At 38.9% G+C, this 23,685-nt stretch overlaps 1 protein-coding gene across 3 annotated transcripts in view; it reads right to left on the bottom strand.

Moving 5' to 3' along the window:
* Window positions 1–23,685, bottom strand: part of mtor (mechanistic target of rapamycin kinase) — a 387,814-nt gene that overhangs the window by 98,088 nt on the left and 266,041 nt on the right. For all 3 annotated transcript variants that reach the window (XM_043675588.2, XM_087980582.1, XM_087980583.1), the window contains 4 exons: window positions 17,699–17,776; window positions 9,491–9,598; window positions 4,963–5,088; window positions 4,179–4,310 (listed from right to left, as the gene is read on the bottom strand). In XM_043675588.2, coding sequence (XP_043531523.1) covers window positions 4,179–4,310; window positions 4,963–5,088; window positions 9,491–9,598; window positions 17,699–17,776 — 444 coding nt within the window. The remainder of the gene's footprint in view (window positions 1–4,178; window positions 4,311–4,962; window positions 5,089–9,490; window positions 9,599–17,698; window positions 17,777–23,685) is intronic.

Genomic DNA, 23,685 nt, shown 5'->3' with positions numbered 1-23,685 from the left:
GTCTTATATGACCTCAGTAGCACATCCCTGCTCTTGTATTCTAGCACTCTACATTTAGCTTCCTAACTGCCAAATGAGCCTTCATATTAACCCTAAGAGAATCGTGAAGTAGGATTCCTCAGTGCCTTTGTGCTTCAGATTTGAGGCGTTATACTGTTTAGAAAAAAGTCTACATCTCTGTTCTTTCCACCAAAGTGCATAACCTCACACTTTCCCACATTGTTTTCCATCTATTGCTTTGCCAGCTTTCTTAGTTGTACAAGTCCTTCTGCAATCTCCCCACTTGCAGAACACTATGTGCCTATCCACCTATCTTTGTGTCATCATCAAATTTAGCAACAATGGCTTCAGTTCGTTTGTCTCAATATTAACAAAATTTACCATGGACTCCATCAAGTCTCATGGCTACAGGTCAAACCTGAGCAAGAAGCATCCTACTGTCTATCATGTACTATTTCCCCCATCCACATATAATTCAGTACGCCATGTTGAACACCATTTGGAAGAAGCACTGAGGGTGGCAAGGATGCAGAATGTATTCTGAGTGGTGGGGATATCAGCATCTAGGATTGGATCGGCAGTATCACAAATGATCAAACTGGTTGATTGCTAAAGGTGTTAGCTGCCTGACTGGGTCTGTGGCAGGTGATGACAAAACCAACAAGAAAGAAAAATATATTTGACCACATCCTCATCAATCTGCCAATTGCAGATGCATCAGTGTGTGATAGCATCGGTCAGAGTGATCACCACACAGTCCTTGTGGAGACAAAGTCCTGTCCTCACAATGAAGGTATCCTTCACGGTATTGTGCGGCAACCATGCTAAATGGGTTATAGTTCCAACAATCCAGCAATTTAAGATTAGGAATCTATGAGACGTGTGGGTTATCAACACAATCTGCAACCACAAGGCCCACATATCCCTTATTCTACCACTACTAACAAGATAGGGGATCAACCCTAGTTCAATGAAGAGTGTAGGAGAGCATGCCAGGCCAGGGCTATGTGTATCTAAGTGAGGTAGCAACCTGAACAAGCTACAACATAAGACTACTTGTATGACAAACAGCATTAGCAGCAAGAGCTATGCGATTCCACAACCAATAGATCAAGTCTAAGCTCTGCAGTCCTGCCACATGAATGGTGTTGGTCAATTAAACAACTCACTGGAGGGAGGAGGCTCCAAATTATCTCAATCCTGAATGACAGAGGAGCCAAAGACATCAGAGCAAAAGATAATTCTGAAGTACTCATGGAAATCATAAATCAGAAGCATCAAATGGATGATACATCCTGTCGTCCTCCTCTGGAGGTCCCCAAAAATCAAGGTTTCAGTCTCCAGGCACTTCAACTCACTTAATATGATATGAAGAAACTACTGAAAAATCTACAGGTCCTGACAACATTCAAGCAAAAGGACAGAAGACATACTCCAGAACATACCACACCTGTGGCCAAACTGTTGTAGTAAAGCTTCAATGCTGGCATCAATCAACAATGTGGAAAATTGCCTAGGTATGTCCGGTATATGAAAAAAAAACAGGACAATTCCAACCTGATCAATTACTGGCTCCATCAGTCTGCCCTTAGTAAAGTGGGTGAGAGGGTTATCGTCAACAGTATTATCAAGCAGCACTTGCTTAACAATAACTCACTGACAATCAATTTAGATTCTGCTAGGGTCACTCAGCTCTTGATCTCATTAAGCAGCAGTGGTTGGGGGAGTGGGGGCTTGCGTGTAGTGTGCTGCTGCCTTGTCTCCTAAACGGGGAATGGACTTAACAGAAAACTCCGAGGCCCAGAGGAAAGGCATTGAATCAATTATCCGAATAGTCAATTATCCGTACGAAATAGTGCCAGCCCATCTCGTTCGGATAATCGAGGTTCCTCTGTAATTGGTTGTATCACCTCAACTCCAGGACAGTTCTGCAGGAGATCCTCAAGGTAGTGTCCTCGGCCCTTACACTTCCTGTACATTCATCAATTACCTTCATTAGAAGGTCAGCAGTGGGGATATTTGCTGATGAGTGCACACTGCTCAGCACCATTTGGGAGTCCCTTGATAGTGAAGCAGTCCATGGCCAAATGCAGCAAGGACTATATCCAGGCTTGAGCTGACAAGTGAAAACTAACAAATTCCAGACAAGTGCCAGATGATGACCATTTCCAAGGAGAGAATCTAACATCTAATATCCATTCCCATCACTCAAACCTATATGATCAACATCCTGAAGGTTATCATTGACCAGAAACTTAACCAGATTGGTTTTATAAATACTGTGGCAAGAAGATCAGGTCAGAGACCAGAACTCCTGCAGTGAGTAGCTCACTTTCAGTATCTGCAACGTCTGTCCAGCAACTACATTGCACAAATCAAGAGTTTACTACACTTATCCGAATCATTGTCGCTCCAACAACACTCAAGAAGCTTGACAGTATCCAGAATAAAGCAGCTTGCTTTAGAGGCACCACATCCACAAACATTCACTTCCTCCACAGCTGATGATCAGTAGAATAGTGTGCAGCATCTACAAAAAGCGCTGCAGAAGATCACCAAAGTTCCTCAAATATCAAATCCACAACCATTGCCATCTCGAAGAACAAAGGCAGTTGGTACACAGGAACAGCATTATCTGCAAGTTCCCCTCCAAGCCACAAATCACACTGACCCGTAAATATCTCACCACTCATTCAGTGTCGTTGTCAAAATCTTGAAACTCCCTCCCTAATAGCATGTTGATATACCTTCACTGAATGAACTGTAGTGGTTCAAGAAGGCGGCTTTTCAAGTGTAATTAGGGATGGACACTAAATGTTGGCCTAGCCAGTGAAGCCCACATCTCTTGAATTGATTTTTTAAAAATTCTCTTTACATAAAATTAGCAACTCAAGTGCTTTGCTGCCAGCACAGGTTTGTTCAAACTAAAAATGATTTATTTTCACCAAGACATCATAGAAATAAGTGAACTGTATTCAGGTGGGAGTCTGCACCCCTCAATTTTGCTATTTGGGTTCCACTGAATCATTCAAGAGGGTTTTGGATGACTATTTGAATAAAAATAATCTGCAAACATATGTGGAAAGACATGGAATTGGCACTGGGTAACAATGTCCAGTTAACATGCAAGTGCAAGCACAATGGGTCAAATGTTCTCCTTCTGCACTGTAGCACTTGTGAGATTACGTGATTCCTTAATAAGCTTAGGTGCTCAATTCTGAAGAATGAAAACTGGAGGAAAGGTAATCACAATAATGTGTGCGAATGTGTACGTCTGTCTGTCGGGAAGGGGAGAACAATTATTCTTTTGAGGATATGATTGTGAATCAATTTGAATTGAAACATGATCTATGAAAGCACTACACCGATGTTCAGTTGAGAAAAAAAACATATGTTTAAGATGTTCATTTTGAGTGGGAGACTAGGCACATTAGCCTAGTTACTAAAGCATAAAAACAAAAGAATGGAATATTGAAAACGTAATTCCATACCTGGAAAGGAAATTATTCAATTATAGCTCAGAAAATGTAATGTGTTACAATAAGTAACAACTCTAACATAAAACAAATTTTGGCATCAGCAGTGTTAAGCTGATGAAACCATAACTGTTCATCGGAATTGACAAGATACAACATAAGGAACACCACTGAATTTCAGAATATTTAATGTGTAGTGCAAAAATTAACTTATTTCAATATAATCATCATGATGAAACAATTAAGAAATCACTCCATATTTAGTGTAGGTTCAACAGTCACCTTGAAAGGAAAGAACAAAATATTAAGCTAGTTTCCTTCCAAATTATAAGGGTGGGAAAAGGTTTTTGGTTCCAATTAAGCTTGGCTTTCCACTATTTGAACTCCTTCATCTACCATCTGATTGCTTGGAATTTTCAAACAGGTTAAAATCATAACTTTTAATTTATTGCACATCACCTTTTTAGCTGAGAAGTTGCTTCTGACAAATTATCATAAGTTATTTTTCATTAAACATATTTAGGATCTATGCTCCTATGTGTGCTCTCTTATCTAAGTTATGTATTTAACCTCTCTCTTATGACAAAAGAAAATAGTTTGGAACAATCATTTTATGAAAAAAAGGACATAAAGCCTATTAACTCATGCAGAACTGACTGCAGTCTGTAATTACTATGCAGTATACCATGAGTTGTAACCTACCTTGCGGGTACTCTTCCACATGTACTTCATGTAAGCATAGGTGACATGGGGGTGAACTGTGGACAGAGGTTGATCAAGGTGCTTTGAAGGGTCTACACCAAGCAGCTGTACCAGGGTCTTATGAGCAAGAGCCTATAGACAAAATAATTACATACAGAGTTCATTTGAAAAATAACCCTTGAAAATAAATCACTAATTATTTTTTGTTTTCAAATTTTAGTCTGCATACTTCCTTTGAACTTTTCCTAATAAAAGTTTCAGGTCCACATTTACGATGGACCCCTCATGCTCTGTTCACAAGTTCATGCTAGTTGATGAACTGTCATGTGTAATTACGGCAGGCCACATTTTCAAAAGCCATATTATAAATGAGAAAATTTTTAATGCAAGTATAAAACTAAGATCACATTGAATAAATGGGGCAGAAATGCATTTGCACACCACAATTCAATTAATAACTCTTTTGATGTGGTCTTACCTCCTCTTGTACGATGTAATTGGAGATCAATTTGCAATGAAAATTTTATGAAGGAACATTTATTAACTGTGGTTGTGTTTTTAAAGCAAAAATCACTTTTTTTTCAGTTCTTTACTTCATTCACAAAGTAATGGGATCACATTTTGATCATTAACAAAAACAAATCTTCATAATTCAAAGCTGAGTTGTTAATGAGGCTCTCATTACTCAATTACTCTAATCCCCAGCATCTGCAATCCTCATTTTCACCTATTAAGGAAGTTGTTGTTGTCTTAAAACTACATAACTTCTCCAGGGAATTCTTACCAAACGTCCATTCTTGCCACAGAGACTTGCATACTTTAACCAAGTCCTCATATCTTCATGTGGACCAATGACAAGGGAGCGAACCATTAGGATTCGTTGCCAGTCTTCGACTATCTGCTGACAGCCCTATTGGAGAAAGAGAGATGGTTAAGAGTGAATGAATGTCAACAAATGTTCAAGCATTTCTGCAATTCTCCTTAGTTTACTAATTTTCTTTGATCCAATTGTACCATTTGTGATATCCCTAGATTTGTTTTTGTGGAATAGTTATGCTAAGGCCACACTTCAAATGGAATGTTATGGTACATCCTTATGGTTTAGTAGGTAATTGTGTCATAGCGTGTGGTATTAAACTCAAAATGAGCCAAATTTACTTTTGTCTTAAGTCAACTGATTCCAATCAAAACCAGCAAAGGGATGAAAAATAAAATCTTTCCAGAACAGAGAACCAGAACAGTGAGGGTGATTTGAATGAAGTTTATATGATTCTGAATGGCCTTGACAAGACTGACATGAAAAGTATTTTTACCCACATTTCCTCTTAATTTCTTACCTGTTGTGGGGATCTGCAAAGCTTGAGCACAGCAGCAATTTCCAAAACTGAAAGTCAATGCTGCAATCCGCAAGCTAACACAACTTAAGAGGGAATCACATGGGTTGCATGGTGGCTCAGTGATTGGCACTGATGCCTCACAGCGCTAGGGACCAGAGTTCGATTCTAGCCTTCCGTGACTGCGTGTGGAGTTTGCCCTCTCTCTCCTGCCTTGTTTGTGTGCTGCATAGAGCCATTTGCCGAGTCCATCAGGAAGGATGCGAGCCTGAGAGGGGTGACTATTCCTGGCAGCAGGGGCCTGCAGGTTAAGGCCTCCCTGTACATGGATGACGTCGCCGTTTTCTGCTCGGATCCACTGTCCGTGCGCAGACTCATGTGCATATGTGACCAGTTCGAACGGGCCTCGGGGGCCAAAGTAAACCGAGGCAAGAGCGAGGCCATGCTCTTCGGGAACTTGGCCGACCAATCCTCGATCCCCTTCACCGTCAGGACCGACCACCTGAAGGTGCTGGGTATTTGGGTCGGGGGGGCTGGGGCGTGCGCCAAGTCTTGGGAGGAGCGTATCAGCAAAGTGAGGCAGAAACTGGGCAGATGGAAGCTATGGTCGCTTTCCATCGTGGGAAAAAACTTGATCATCAGGTGTGAGGCACTGTCATTGCTATTATACGTGGCACAGGTCTGGCTTTTTCCCAGAACCTGTGCCGCTGCAGTCACCCGGGCCATCTTCCAGTTTATTTGGAGGTCAAAGATGGACCGGGTCCGAAGGGACTCGCTGTACAAAGATCTGGGCAACGGGGGAAAAAATACACCCAATGCCACCCTCACCCTGATGGCCACCATTGTGTGTGGCTGCATCAAGCTGTGCGTGGATCCCCGGTACGCAAACACCAAGTGTCACTACGTACTGAGGTTCTACCGGTCCCCGGTGTTGCGAAGGATGGGCCTGGCCTCGCTGCCGCGGAACACTCAGAGTAGTTGGACAGTTCCGTATCACCTGTCCTTCGTGGAGAAGTTTATGAAGAAAAACACCTTTGACCACAAGTCCATCAGGAAGTGGTCAGCAAGTAGTGTCCTTGAGACCCTTCGGGAAAAGGAGAGGGCGGATCCTATCGAGCGGTTCCCTGAGCAGATTGTCAAAGCCATTTGGCAGAATGCCTCATCACCAGAACTTTCCAACAAGCACCAAGACATGGCTTGGCTGGTGGTGAGAAGGGCTCTGCCTGTGAGATCCTTTATGCACGCCCGGACTCTCAGCCGCACCGCACGCTGCCCTCGAAGCGGCTGCGGGGGGGACGAGACTGTCACACACCTCCTTCTGGAATGCGCCTATGCAGAAAAAGTCTGGAGAGGAATGCAGTGGTGTTTGTCGAGGTTCGTCCTGAGCAGCGCCGTGACGCGGGACTCCGTGCTCTACGGCCTGTTCCCCGGGACGCACACCGAGACGAACATCAACTGTGCCTGGAGGATCAACAACTCTGTGAAGGACGCTCTCTGGGCGGTCCAAAACCTGTTGATCTTCCAGCTGAAGGAGTTGACCCCGACGGAGTGTTGCAGACTGGCACATTCCAAGGTCCAGGACTACGTGTTGAGGGACGCGCTGAAGCTTGGGGCAGCTGCCGCCAAGGCGCGGTGGGGAAAGACCACCGTGTAACATCTGCCTGCCTAAAGAAGAACAGGGGGCCCGCGCAGTCATTTGGGGTCTGCTGACACCTCAGCTAAGAATGTTATCGTACAGACCTGTAAATAGGAATGATTACTCTGTTTTTCAGTGTGCAAACAAAAGGAATGTTTACATATGTATGGCATGTCCAACTGTACAGACCATTAAAGTATTTTATGAATAAAGTATATTTTTGAAATAAAAAAAAGACTGTGTGTGGAGTTTGCACATTCTCCGTGTCTGTGTGGGTTTCCTCCGGGTGTCCCGGTTTCCTCTCTCAATCCAAAGATGTGCAGGTTAGGTAAATTGGCCATGATAAATTGCCCACAGTGTTCAGGGATGTGTAGGTTTGGTGCATTAGTTAGGGGTAAATGTAGACTAATAGGGAATGTGTCTGGGTGGGTTACTTTTCAGAGGGTCAGTGAGGACTTGTTAGGCCAAATAGCCTGTTTCCATACTGTATGATTAATCTTGGTGAATCCAGAAGTAAGGTACACCGCTTTAAAATTAGGGGTCACACGTTTAGGACAGAAATGAGTGGAATAGTTTTCCCTCACAGATTTGTGCAAGCCTCAGAAAGCAACGGAGACCGGATCATTGAATATATTTAAGCCAGAGACGAATGATATCAAACTTATAGAGGGTAAGTGGGAATGAGAAATTTGAAACTCAAACAGATCCTCTATGATCTTTCTGAACGATAGAACAGGCAATGGGTTAAATGGCCTACTTCTGTTTCTCATTCATATGTTCGTAAATCATTTCAAGTTCCCAAACTAGACTGCTATCACCTGTTAGAAATGTGGATCTATAGATGTTAAGTGTGAACAGCACTGGAATCATCTATAGAAGACATGGAATAAAACCAGCACGCCGACAGTGCGATTTACACAAAGAATTGTCAATTCAGCACTGTACTAAAAGGCTGCCAAGAACATTAAAACTGTGCCTTAGCACGAGTTAATACCTTTATGAGAGAAGGGCAGAAAGCAAGGGGAGGAAAAGAATATTAAATCATTAATTTGGCAGTGTGATATAGAAACATACCCAAAGACCTCATTATTAGAGCATATACCACCATTGGATCTGGCTTACATCATTGGGCCATGCTTGCCAAAGAATTGTCAGTGGCCAAAGGAAGGATAAAATAAAAAATAAATTGAAAAAACACACACTTATAAAACTAAATTAAAACTTGAAAAGCTAAGGCTTATGAAATAAGGAATTTTTTGGTCTATTCATCTTCAAACACAGTCAGCACTGGGCATATAATCATTTGATTGTAAAAGACGAACTGAAAACAGCTTCAAATGTTCTGCGTATGTTTACTTGCAAAGTCTGGTGTATGTAAACGAGGGCTTGAATGCCATCGTAAAGAGAAACTTCACAAATTTTCTTTAACATAAAATAGAGTACTTGTCTTAACTCATTTCTGCTTTCCTTCAAATATACACCAGGAAAAGCAAACTGAAGTAATCCTGGCCTTGAAACAGTGTGTGGAAGCAACTTTGCATTCATCAAATAATACAAGATAAATTCTACAGGGAACTGAGTTTTTTTTAAATCAGAGTTTTCAGAACTAAATAATAGTTGAAGGATTCTGAAAATATAAAAACTTATAAAGAAAAGTTATGGCACAAAAGTTAAGAGTATATAATAATACCTCATCTTGATTGAAGCAAAAAGCAAATCTAAATTTCAAGTGTTGAAGATAATAAAAACCGAAGTATCTGTAATACAGTGGACTCGAGCTTTATGAGGTACCACTGACTCCACTTCTTGAACTAAAATGTTGAGGGTGTGTGAGTCCATTTACAAACTGAATGGATGCTCTTGCAGCATTTCAACACTAAAAGCAGCATTAATTGCTTTAAGGTTAGACTGCTTCTCCTATCTCGAGAAGGATCGATTGTCTAACACTGCAATCTCCACAGCACTAGGGGGAGCACTATCCACAGTTGGGATTACACGCAATCCCACCATGCCAAGAATCCCAGGAAAATCCAAGGACTTTGCAGTAATGCAGAGAAGAGCAGGTTTAGGTGGCTGGGTTTTGGAAGGTGTCGAGTTCCAAGTTGTAAAATAAAGACTTTGGTGGTTGTGTTCCCAATAGCCCAGGGCTGGGTAGTGTGCTGCAATGGCGATCAAGCTCCTTGCCGAACCATATGAATGAAATTCTTGGACTCCCAACTATTATATGGGCTTTCTGTCATGGGTCAAATACTTGCATTGGTGGGATGACCATTAGTTTGTCACTTAAGAGCCTTGAAAGGCCAAATGGTGGGCAAACCATTCAACAATGAATGCTGACTTGCCTGAAGTCGTTCCCACCAGGTTTGCCTGATGATCTCCCTCCGCTCTGGAACCAGTTTATATTGGATTACCTCTTCCAGTTCTGACAGCATCTGACAGGAGACCATGGCCTAAAGAAGAGAGATTCAACACTTGTTACTTATTCTTGTTATTCATAACTTGTGGACACAAAAAGTGAAATGAGGAAAGATCATTGCATTTACCCTAGGTATTAGATGATACAACTGTGGAACATATTAATGTATCATGTATTAACAGTAATATGTGTCCTATTTTAGGTTCTTCCCTCAGGAGTTAACTTAAGAAAAATCTTGCCTATTCTCCTTCCAACTTCCTAAGGTAATCAATTAGTAGACTATGTTAATGTAACAGTTTAAACTGATGTAACTGATTAGAAAAGATGGGTTAATGTACCCCAACTTCCTAAGGAACATGTTAAGTCCATCCATTAGGCTAATATCAAATATTAGCTAGCAAATCTTTCTGTCTTCAATGATCATATGCCAAATATATCCACCAGCCTTTTAAAATTAATGCAAGCAATGTTGCCTGCAATCAGATCTGTTCACTCTTTCCTTGACCTACAGAACCTTTGTGACTAATACAGTACCTGAAGTTCAAAAATATTAGCTATAGAGTCATTGAGTCATGCAGAATGGAAAGAGACCCTTGGTCCAACTAGTCAATGCCGAACATAATCACAAACAAAACTAATCCCGCCTGCCTGTTCTTGGCTCATATCCCTCCAAATCTTTTCTATTTACATATTAATCCAAATATCTTTTAAACATTGTAAAAATTGAAGTCTGACTGCTCAGTGTTACAAATTACTCCAAAGTCTTTATAGATTCTAGCAATTCTGCTGGACATGAAGGATTCGATGAAATTATGTAGGAAAAGAAGGGAATTCTTCCAATATGGTGCTCAACATTCTGCCTGCAACACTAAAAATGATGGAACTAACTAATCATTCCTTTTGGAAAGAGTTTGCTAGTGAAAATAAACTTGCATCTTCTGGCATGATGGCTGCTGTTGTTCCAAGGCTTTGGCGCCCGATCATTATCCAAGTTCAAATATGTACGTCAAATGACACCAAACTGAGAGGTGCTCCACAAGCAATCAGATCATTTAAATTTACTGCAGCGCTTCACACATGAATTGTGAATGCCTTATGAGAAGAAAAATTTAGCAATAGAAAGAAAATCACTTAAAATGAAAATGGCACGTCATGTAATCCAAGGGCCATGTGTCAATTCCATGTATGGTTACTGTGATGAAATGACTACAAAACAGGTCCAGTTATCGTATCTGTAGCATGTTCTAAAACATTTCACAGGTCGTTAATAACTTTTCAAAATGTAGATTCCATTTTGTAGATGAACATGGCAGTCAAGGTGCCCACTACAAAATCTCTTGGACAGCAAAAATCATTCACATTAGTGATTAACTATTTTGAATTTCCCCTTCACTACAAGTGAGGGCAAAAAAATGCATCCATAATAAAGCTGACCAAATTTTAAAAGATGCCTCAAAGTGCTGAATATTCAATTCTGTTTTTGAAGTGCAGTCATTTTTCATGTAGTACAATATAAATTGCCAATTTGAGCATTACAAGCAAGAAATGAAATTAAAAATTAGCCCATTGATCAAAGAAAGAATGTTAGCAAGACTGCTGGAAGAATTTTCTTTTCTACAATTATTACCATGAGACCTTATTACATCCACAAAACATGTCCTTATCTTCATACATCATCTGAAAATTAATAAACCAACATTACTTATTTACATGAAGTGAGATGTGACATATAACTTTCCCATTCGGGATTGAAGTGCTCATTTAGCTGACTCGTGACACAAATCCATTGCAATGGGCTGTAAAGATACACTTGATTTTTCAAAACTTAATTTCCTCAAGTAAGTATGAAAAGTAATGAAATTCTTTTTTTGTAAAAAACGCAGTTTAAATGAATCAATTTTCTGAATACAAAATAGGTACAATTTTAAAATTTTAGTTCAAAATTATGTTTTGTGTACAAATATTGCTGATCCCCTGGATGTCCGTATGGCAGCAACTTGGGAATCTAAGTCACTGCTTCGATGCATTATAACATCTGACAGATTATTTTATAAAAGTTACTTTTCGTATTATGTGATAGCTAGAAAATAAAAAAAAGTTGATAATTTCAGCCAGCATTACAACTTTTCACAATAAGCCAGAGCAAATTTAAGATCAGACAGGGAGACAAAAATGGGATTAAAATTGGAAGCAATTTCCCCCCCCAACCCTTGCATCAGATGAAATGCATGCTTACTGCTCAAATTCATTTACCATGAATTTATTATATTTCTTTCTCTTGAGACCTATTTTCCTTATTTCTTGCTTTTCATACTGTGTTAGCTCCTCTCTCGGGTGCTCACAGTAGTTCATATTTCTTTGAATAAAAGAAAATGAAAGTCCTTGTCTCTCAATGTTATTAGAATACTCAATGTACCTTTTTTCTATATTCACTGGAGACCAAAATTGTTCAATTTGAACGTAATTTCCTTACTGGAAATAAACTTACTGGCATCTAACTCTGAAGACTCAAACAAAATTGCATACTTCACATTTTGACAGGAGATGATTAACTCTTGGAAGTATATTATTTTTGTGATTTTTTTTCATGATCAAGAGTGACATTCAATTATATATTTAAGAAGTTTCTGATCCATTCATGTTTTATAATTAGTTGCTATGCAGTTAATTCACTCATTGGAAAGTGAGTAAGAAGCCAAAGATCCCCAGATAGCATCTTCCAAACCCACAACCACTTGAATCTAAAAAGACAAAGGCAGCAGATACATGAGAACTTCTGCAAGTTCCTCTCCAAATCACCATCCTGGCAGCATATGGATTGCAGCGGTTCAAGAAGGCACCTCAGCACCTATGGGCAACTACGATGGACAATAAATGCTGGCCTACCAGTGACACCCACTTCCCACAAGTGAATAAGAAGTGAGCAACTGGGTTAGTATTTCTGCCTCTGAACTATTTGGGGTAAAGGTCCAGTCCTGCTACACACAACCCTGGCCAAAGGAGGTCAAAGTTTCACCACAAAATTCTGGGCTGCTGTGTGAGAGAGAGCCTTCCTGCTAATGGGTAATTTAATCTTTAAAGCCCCTTTAACTGCACAGGGTTAACATCTTAATTGGCTAGTATAGTCCATTTACAGATACTACCAGTGCAAAAGACCTCTTACCAGAATATGCCAAAATCCATTTAAATGGCAATTTGAGATGGAGATGGAGAGAGAAAGTTTAAGAATAATTTCAAAAGGTCCCTTGAACAAGGATGGATGATCAAACTAAACAAGGAAGACGTTGGAATGGACAGGTCTCCTACTTCGTATAGCTCAAATTAACAAAGCAAAAGTGGAACACAAGCAGTTATCTTTACCAAGTCAAAAACAGCTTATGGCGACCACAAAAAGCGTGTCCTTAAAAGTCAACCAGTTCAGTTTGCAGAGATTGGACAACGTGCACAAGACATTGCTCAGTGATCCACAAGCAATAGATTAAAGTTGTGCTATCTTGCTATATCCAATTATGAAAGATGGGTCTAAATGAACATCCCCATTCTTAATAATGGTTAAGCCCAAAAGGTCAGTTGAAAAGTGAATCTGAAACGTTTGCAATCTTCCGCCATGGGTGCTGAGTAAATGGCCTATCTGTGCCTCCTCTGAAAGTTCTAGAGATTGCAGAAGCTAGTCTTTAACTAATTTGATTCACTCGAGAAATGGCTAAGTGAACTATACATCAAAAGCTATTATCTCCAACGATATTTTGGGCTGTACTATTGATGATCTGAGCACCAGAATTAGCTCCACCCTCAACAAAGCTGTCCCAGTGGAGCTACACTGGCATCTACATGGCAATATGGAAAATTGTTTAATTACGACCTATCTGCAAATACAGGACAAATTAAATCTGGTCAGTTACCACTCCATCAATCTCTCACTCACTTGCGGAATAATGCAAGGTGACATTGACAATCTTATCAGGCAGTTCATGCCCATCGACTTTCAGTTTGGATTCTGCCAACATCACCTGGCTCCAAGCCTCTTTACAACATTTGTCCAAACAGTTTGAATTCAAGAGGCCAGATAAATGTGGCTACTCTTGACATCAAGACTTCACCGCACTGAGCATTGGACCATGGAGTCTGGATAAAATATTGCACCTCATAAATGCAAGGCAACGATTATCTCTCCTTGATGTACAAGGACATCATCTCATTGAATCCTTCATTAACATCACTGGGATCTGACTAGAAATTTAACTGCAAACCAACCACATGGTTGCAATAGCAGTTCACAGGTTGGTAATTTTATGGCAACTATCTATCTAATTCCCCAAGCTTTGTCTACCATCTACAAAGTACATGTCAGGAGGGTGAGAGAATATTCATTACTCAAGACAACTGACGCCGTTTAGGACAATGTAGCCTGCTTGTTTTTGGCATTTCATCCACTATCTCAACATTCAGTATTTCCACAACTTGTGTATAGTCGCATCAGTGTGCATTACCTACAAGACGTAACAATGCAATTTGCTAAGGTTCCTTGTAAGCCACTTGCAAAATTGACTCCCCACCCCACTGTCACCCACCTTGACAAACCCAAAATCTAATACTCCAAATCTGACATGCTCCAGCCTGAACTCCTGGACCCGAAACCACCTCTGTCCAAACCAACATGACTCTCCAACTTCAGAGAGTCTGGCAGACTAGAACTCCCCCACATAGCCCTGACACCCGACAGCCCCAAAACTGTCCACACTCTCACCCTCCAACAATCTCTGCAAATTAATTGATGCTTCCTCATCTGCTGAACTAGACATTCCTCCAAATAGCACCCTCACAACTCATCACCCACCTGCATTAAGCACTCTTTCATTCACCTGGTACCCACCCCACCCTCCCTTTTACCTATCTGGCATACCAGCTACCTCATCCACTTGGCATACTTTCTTTTTATCTACTCACTGGCCACCCTACCACCTTCATTTACCTTTCCTCAGTTGCTGCCAATGTGGCTTTAGAACGATTAACTCCTGAAATATGGCAGCAAGTGTCATAAAAAAAGGATAAGTCTTTGTCCATGATGTTGCTCCTAAGCAAAGATGATTTCTCATGGCTTCCTCCAGTGGACATAGTTGGGACAGGTGAGGCTTGGAACTCAGATCATAAAAATCACCAAGTAAATAGACAACTTTAAGAAGAATGCCCTCAGTCAACTCCATTCTGACAGTAATTGGAATTTCTTTACCATTTTCTTCAAGGACCATGCACACTGTCCAAGAATAGCTTACACATTTGCAATGTGCAAAGGGGAATATTCAGACAGATATGCAGAAACTGAGAATCCAAACTGCCAAACATTCTATGCATCAAATCGCATCTTGGGTGGCACAGTGGTTAGCACTGCTGCCTCACAGTGCCAGGCACCTGGGTTTGATTCCACCCTCAGGTGACTGTCTGTGTGAAGTTTGCACATTTTCCCCCTTGTCTGCGTAGGTTTCCTCGGGGTGCTCCAGTTTCCAACCACAATCCAAAGTGCAGGCTAGGTGGATTGGCCATTCTAAATTGTGCATAGTGTCCAGGGATGTGCAGCCTGGCTGGATTAGCCATGGGAAATATAGAGTTACAGCGATAGGGCAAGATTTGGGTCTGGGTAGGATGCCCAGAGAGTCAGTGTGGACTTCATGGGCTGAATGGCTCGCTTCCACACTATAGAGATTCTACGATGACCCAGCATGTTCTCTGATCTATGATCTTCATTGCTCATCACTGGCTCTCAGTATCAAATACCTCAAAGTAAAATAATGCATTCTTGTGCCACTCCCCTTCTCTCTCAACCTATTCTTGTATTTGAATTTCTATACATTACAGGCAACATTTTCTTTTAGCACATTTCTTCAAATGCAGTCCTGCAAATAGCAAACTGTATAATAAAGAAGAGGAAGTGCAATGATGACATCAGTATCACATGATTATGCAGAGAGCTCCAGAAAGATCAGAAGCTCTAAGAAAACATACATATCTATTATAAAGCATTACAGAAGGAAGTGAGGACTGCAGATGCAGGAGATCAGAGCTGAAAATGTGTTACTGGAAAAGTGCAGGTCAGGCAGCATCCAAGGAGCAGGAGAATCGATGTTTCGGGCAAGAGCCCTTCTTCAGGAATGAGGAGAGTGTGTCAAGAAGGCTAAGATAAAAGGTAGGGAGGAGGGACTTGGGGGAGGGGTGTTAGAAATGCGATAGATGGAAGGAGGTTAAGGTGAGGGTGATAGGCCGGAGTGGGGGTGGGGGTGGGGGTGGGGGTGGAGAGGTCAGGAAGAAGGTTGCAGGTTAGGAAGGTGGTGCTGAGTTCGAGGGATGGGACTGAGACAAGGTGGGGAGAGGGAAAATGAGGAAACTGGAGAAATCTGAACTCAGATTCTCCTGCTCCTTGGATGCTGCCTGACATGCTGTGCTTTTCCAGCAACACATTTTCAGCTATAAAGCATTACACAAAAGTTTAAAGGAAAGCACTTTGGGATTTAAGCAGATACAGTTAGGAGGCTAAAGCCAGTTAGATGCAATCACATAACAAAATAAGTAAAGTCGCCATAGTCTCAGAGGACTAGAGGCTTCCCTCTCATTACAGAAAGATGACCAGTGGCGGTTTATCCTGAGAATCGCCAGAAGGTGATATGGTAATTCAAATGGTATGGGAATTGAACCCATGCTGTTGGCATCAAACCAGCCCTCTACCCAACTGAACTGAACCCATAAGAGAATTAAAAAATCAATAATTTAGGGGAAAAATTCAACAGCTATTTAAATCTCAATTTTCTATACAGTTGCAACTGCTATAAGCGAATTCTGAGAAAACAAAATGCACTGAAAATTAATCAAAACACAATAAGTCAAATGCAACACTTATGTGGATATCTATAGAACCGAACTGCAACTTACAGGTGTTATAACCTCAAAGAAAAAAACTTTCTTACCTCTGTGCAGCTTCGGCATTATTTAAGCCAGCATTCCACAAGGCATTTCTACAAAACAAATCAAGCCCACTAACCTACAAAAATTTATTCCTTATAGTATACTCAACAAAGATCAGATAATACAGCTCTTGATGTCTACAGGATGTAATAACCAGGTTAGAAGGAAATTACCATTAATGGGAAGGAAAACTTATGAGTTTGCCAATAAATTTAACTTGTTATTCAACATTATTGAGTTATTCATCAAGGTTTCTTAATTTTGCAAAGTAATATATATCCTTTTAACTGAGTAATAAAGTGTTTGAATTAGATTCCACCCCATATGGAATTACAAGTTCAATGGTCTGAAGATGCCCTTTTTAAACAAAAAGAACACCCAAATGATGAAATAAGGTTTTGGGAATGAAGGACAGTAACTACTTTAAGTATCTTAATTAGCTTTTCAACTTAGTTTCAACAACCCATAAATTTATGACTCTGCTAAGGAGCTGTCCAGAGTACTAGGCATTCTGATGTATGTTTTTAATATAGTAAATACCAACCAGCAGAAAATGACTAGGTTTTGGCTTTTATTTGCCAAAACAAAATATGATCTATTAACTCAAGCTATTAAAGCCACATGGAAACAAATCAAGTCGATGGAAATCTCGAGCATAGACTTGACACTGGCATCAATAGAAATGATTAATTATTGTGTTGTATGCTTTTAATTATCATACTGCGCCAGCCATATTCACATAAATGTAACAGTTGTAACTTTTATATTTTCCAATTTTAACAATTTATTAATGAAACAACCCACAGTTCAAGACTAATGCAAAAAGTATGGATTACCCGATAAATAGCTCAAACAAACTAGCACAAATGTCTGAGTGGCGAGTCGAGAAATGTTTCTAATTATAACAAGCAGCAGCATTATTGGCAGTTTTCACCAAAAAGTTCTTCTATGAATTCCAAAGCCTGTATTATTATAGAGACTGAACTATAGTCTAAATTGCTCTTGCACAGTTCAGTTAGAAGCTGGTAACATGGTATGACATTAGTTGGCAGCATTGGGTATAGGGAAAACTGCCAAGTTTAATCATTTATTAGATCATAAGGCATATATCACTAATGAACAAACTATGAAACATAAGAACAATAGATGGATCATGAAGTTCAATCTTTATTAGACTTACCCCATAGGCACGGCTGTAGCTCTCTCCAGCCATAGCAGTTAGCTCTGTATCCAGCAAGTCTCTGGCCTTGTCAATGCACTACAATGAAAGAAGAAAAATATTAGATTGCTTTATTAATAGGTCTTATATCAATATGCTGCTTCATCCTTATTAACTCTTTCTTCAAATCCTATTTCTAAACCACCACCAGCACAACACTGCACCATCTTCACATATCCTCAACCACCAAAAGCAGCCAGACACAGAAATTGTGAAGTTCAGCTGAACATGGGAATAACTCCCCCACCCCCCCCAGCAATGCTTTTGTGGCCAACAGCAATAAAAAAGCCACCAAATATAATTATGCCTCTGTTCCAGTAGCTAGATACGTTATGGCCCGAGATTGAATATTTAACTTCTGAGGAAATCCAATACAGTCAAACGAAGCAAGCTTGAATAAGTATGAAGCAATGTGACAGGGTAGCAATTTCACCAAATTCCTATTTCCAGCTTTTCCCCCCATACCCTTTAATTATTCTTCAACATTTCACATCTACTCTCAGTTTCCTCCTATATCAAGGTACACAGCAGTGGTTGCTCAGACCCCACTCTTGAAATAAAAGCATTTTATCTCTTACGATCACAACAAGCAGGCCCACTCACAGTAACTTTCATACTTGTTCATTAAAGCACAAGGAATTCCTAATATTAGTATCAGTGGTGGGCATAATGATAACATGAAGATATCATAAATTAGAATTCTCTACTAACAGTCGCAAATTTATGCAACTACGCATCTTACACAATTTGTTTATTGTAATTAATCTAGTTTTTAAAAAGGTATTTATTCTTCTGGTTAAAGCAAGTTAATTCTAATTCATGAGAAAAGAAAATTGTTGAAACTTTGTGTATAATCTATGTATCATCATATATTACGGATAACAGTACATGAAAATTCTTTTGAATGCAAGATATATTGTTACTGTAGAGGACTTTCAGATTTCCCAAAAATCATTTTTAAAAAAATTGCCAGAAGGAAAGGTCCCTTCAAATGATGTCTTGGCAAATATCTGAAGGGACTGCATAAGCTGATCAACGTTAGTCTTAGCCAAATTCTGCATGAATTACATTTCATGTGTCCTTTGAACATCTTTAAACACATATCTGCCTTCCACCTGAATAGCAAACACTATTATTACTCAATATATTATGAGAGGTAAACAGCAAGTACCTGTATTTGCTGAAACATCAAAATTAAACATATGAATTAAACTTTAAAACATACATGCTGCAATACTCTGAGGTATGAGGAGTGAAGAAACTCAAGCCAACATCTGAAGTACATTAAGCAGTACTGAAATGATTACAGCAAGCAGGAGTACTAAGCATAAAAGGAGGCACGGGTAACAAATATGAAAATAAAATTATCTCCAGCCCAATGTTATTAAAGATCTGAGTTTTATGCATGGAATTGTCAAAAGCTGTGAATGATTTATTAATGAGGTCAGGGGTTGCTCCAACTAGAGTCGACAACAGGAAGTAGGTTAGAGCAATCAGGGCTCAGTATGAAGTAAGAGAAAAACAGCTGGTAGTAAGAACGATAGACCTAGTGACATAATTTTAAAGCCTCATATGGCTGGCGTAGAGATCAGCACTCAGCATGAGACATAATCTTCCATGTGTGTGCACAATTGAATGAGGGGTTTGGAACCATAATCACAGACTTCTTTAGTGCCTCTGGTGCCTTTGATCAAAATTTAATCAGATTTCTAAATTTGTTTTTGTGAAGTTACAGAGTGGAAATGTAATGCTCACATACAGATGAATGAAGTGCCCAGTACATAAATCTGTTCAGTTTCAGTAGCTGTGGGGAAGATTGAAATCATTAAAAGAAAAATTTGTATTCATGTAATTATATCACCTTCAGGAGAAAAGAATTCGAATCTGCAAGTAAAAAACAGGCTCACTAGCATTTGGAAAACATTATAATTGAATTTCTTGGTGGAGACCAGAGACTAACATTCATTGATCAGTGGAATTTTAATGCAGGTGATAGCCCACTGCTGTTCATCAGCTTTGACGAGGGGTTCCATTGTTAAGGAAAGACGCTGATGTTTTGTATGAAGAGCGTTTATCTTGAACATGTTTACATCCATATCAAAAGCCCACAGACATGAAAATATTGTAAACTAGAAGGGGCAATTTTTCAATGGTTTAGCATTAGTGTAATTGTGTTTTAGTACATTACAGAAGTTGCAAATAGATTTGTGGCATATACAAAGTGTATTGAATTGGTTGAATTGCATTGAAAAGGATAGTGCTATTGAGTAGAAACTCTAGCCCTGCTCTTTTAAATCAAAAGTTGGTTCGTATCCCACCCACTGTTTCAATACACATCTGCACGTATATTATTCAGCCTCTTAACATTTTGGCTGAAAAGCAATCCTCATTATTTCTGCATTTATATACGGCATTTTGTTTTGTATTGACTGTTGTTTATTAACTCGTGTGTATAAGGAAACCCCCTTACTCTCCCTACTTGAAAGGGATTGCATTTTTATATTTATACTTATTTGGGCATATTTTATGGCTTTAAGTTGTCCTAAAGCACCTTCACAATTCTAGGTGACTACATTTGAAGTGAAGTCACTGATGTAATATAGAAAAATACAGCAGTTTCTGCACAACAATTTACCATAAACAACACTGAAATAAAGATTCAGAGAAAGCACTTTTCTGGTCAAATTGATTTCAGCAAGTTGAAAATAAAAGAGCAAAGATAAACTCAGAGTATGTTGTGAAACAGTGGATTGGATATGAACTAAGTTTTGATTTAGAAGAGCAGGGCCAGAGTTTCTACTCAATAGCACTATCCATTTCAGTACAATTCAACCAGAACCAGAGAAGAACACCTTGGAATTTAAAAAGGGTAATTTATATTTTAGTGGAAATCAAGTTTCTTTATTCTTTTGTATCGATTTGGAAGGAAAAACGCTTGTAAACTGAATCCATTCACAAACTATTCAAATTAATCACCTTTCTGCCTTCTTGTTAACTGATCCTGTTTGCAGGCCTTCCAGGAATTTATCGAAATCAAGCTTCATTTTTAGGAACATGGACACTTATAGGTATATTTCAAGGTTTCTTAAACACACTTACTAAGAATCTGATAACGGTATCCTAATCTAACTAGTAAACAGATCTGTACAGTTTTTAAAGTTAATCAAAATGAGTTAATCAAAATGTGAATTGATTAAAAATATTTATTTTTTATGATAATCTCACTTGTGGTTGCATTAATAAAGCTGAACCACTTTAAAATATATCAGGGAATTTTCTTTTAATGCAAAACCAAAAAAATTTGCATAAACGTATTTAGTATTAAAATACTTCTGTATTGAGCTGGTTTTCATGGAGGATTTTATGTTGAACAATAGCTAAATAACTTTAATGAGTCTATATTGAGCTGGGTCGTGGAGGATTTTATGTTTGAGCAAATAAGTTTGAATACAAATTTTAAAAATTATTCAATTCCATCAGTGTTTGCAATTTTGAGAGAAAATTGTGTTGAGATTGTCACTTGTCCAAAATAGAAAGTTTTGACCAAGATGTCTGAAGTAACCCCAGAAAATAAAATACTCTCCAAGATTGATACTAACCTGGACTACAGAGAGATTTAAATATATTGATGTCTGTAATTTATTCTTCTACTGTAAGCAAGGCTCTCCTTAGTATACTGTTGCTAATAACAGCAGTCATCAGCCTTAATAACAATAATGCTTACATTCAAGAATCAATTTGTTTGACATCACAATTTATGCTCTGAAATATTCTTGACGTACTTACAAAACAAGTTTTTTTTTTAAGAGTGCAATGACAATCTTGCAGAAAAAGAAATATTGCAACTATTCAATAACTGTAACATTCTACTATCTGTAATGTTTGAATGTTCAGTTATTTTGTCCTTTTGTTGAGTAGCTCTCTACTCTTCTAATTCATGTTTGGGGATTACTAACCTCCATGGATCAGTCAGATCAGACATGGTACTGATGCATCATTGAAAGGAAGTTCTCTTTAACAAGCTGAGCATATTCAAATACAACAGTGCTGGTAATTTGGATAATGTAAAGTTCTGAACTCTCAACCTTCTTCCCCATAGGCAAAATTACTAGCTTTGAAAATCTGTTCACGGTTTTTAATTCATATTTATATCTTAAACTATATCCTTAGCATTGAACCAACATTTTAACACACCATCTTACTAAGTATATAAGGTACAAACCTTGGCTTTGCTTCAGTGTATTTTCTCGATAATACCACCACTATGTACTGGTGGTGGTAACAGCAAACATTTACAGGCTACTTTGTGTTGGATAGTATTGAGTTTCTAGAGAGCTATGGGATCCACACCCATCAAGGCAAGTGAGCTGCATTAAATTAGATTCTCAAACACAATGCATAATTTGATGAACAAGTTTTGAAAGTCTATAGGTGAGTTACAAGCCTTAGAATCTGAGCTTTTGACCTGCTTTTGTAGCCAGAGTAGCTCCAGTTAAGTTCTTAGTCAACGGTAGCCTCCATGATGTTAAAGGTGTGATTTTTAACATGTTAGAATTTGGAAATGTGTTCGGAATAAATACATATTTAGTAGATATCTTAAATAGGTAATAGAATGGGTTGGTGCTCAATGTTTTGCATTGATTGAAACTGTTTAAGACTTTGTTTCCCTCGAAATGAACTCATGTAATGATTACTTTCATGTGGCAAATGTTACAAGTAGGCTGAAAAGGAGCCATGAGATTTCTGAAGTAGTGGTAGAGCAAGCTTTTAGATAAATAAAACAAAAGAATATCAAAGCTGAATTAGAATTTTCATTTAGCCTTGCTTAATGGGATTCTTGCTGAAATGGAAAAATGAATGTGCCTGTGGAAGTAAAATAAAAATTACTTTAATAAAAAACTTTATGCTTCAACAGTCTAATCAAACAAATAGAGCCTTGAGTGTGAATAGATGTCATGAACTAAACCAGCCTTACTGCTTCAGGCTCAAATAACTGATAGCCCAAACAACGGATTACCTGAAAATAGTTAAAACTTAGAAATAAGATGAAAGGAACATATAAAACCAGTTATGGGAAACAGTCGAAGGTGAGGTAAGGAAAGAAGGTGTAAAGTCTTGATTGATCAACTGAAGGTATGTGCAAAAGCTTTAAGACCTCATAACAGTTAAATGACAAAAGGACAAGCTTCTACCCTATGATTTAGACTAAGAATTAGACATTTTATTCGTATTTTTAATAACGGAAACTTTTATGATGAACAAATGCCCTGTCAAAAGTTCACTCAGATTAATGTCCGAAAACCACTGTGAAGTGAGAGACTTTGGGAAGCCTCCTAAGGGTAAATACATGTTAACAATCTTGGGTAATTTGTAAAGTTGTGATGACACATGACATTGAAACAAAGGGAGAAGAGGAAAAAAGAAAAACTGTTCATCATAGCAGCCTTGCCTGACCTGGACCAGTAGTCATGGTCACACTCTTGTGCTGCATAAGTAGTGTGCTATACATATTTTTAATTGATTTATTCAAACATCTTATGACTTGCCTTCTGGCCTAGAGGCAGGGACACCATCACTGTACTGTAAGAGACCTAACTACTATGTTTTTGATATTTTCTAATCAACCCGATCAGAAATGTTCATACGCATCTTTACAGCAGATGGGACTTTCCTGGCCTAGAGGTTGAGTGACTGCAACAACACCTCAAATCCTTTACTGTGTTCTGTTTTTCTCTTGATTTAGTCTTGCTATTTTTCCCTTACTAGTTTACAACTTGTAGATATTTTATAACCAGTCTGCTCACAGATATTATACACATATCCAGAGTAGATGGGTTTTGAAACCAGGCCTCCTTGTCTGGAGGTAGGGTCACCAGCACTGCACCACAACAATTTCACTAGTGTGATATATTCTGCATTAAAATCTCACTAAACTCAACAGACCCTGT

This window comes from Chiloscyllium plagiosum, unplaced genomic scaffold (genome assembly GCF_037043375.1).
Source record: "Chiloscyllium plagiosum isolate Xiang-an unplaced genomic scaffold, Cpla_swu_hap1 HiC_scaffold_37, whole genome shotgun sequence".
Taxonomy (NCBI): domain Eukaryota; kingdom Metazoa; phylum Chordata; class Chondrichthyes; order Orectolobiformes; family Hemiscylliidae; genus Chiloscyllium; species Chiloscyllium plagiosum.
This window is presented reverse-complemented; position numbering and strand designations above follow the sequence as displayed.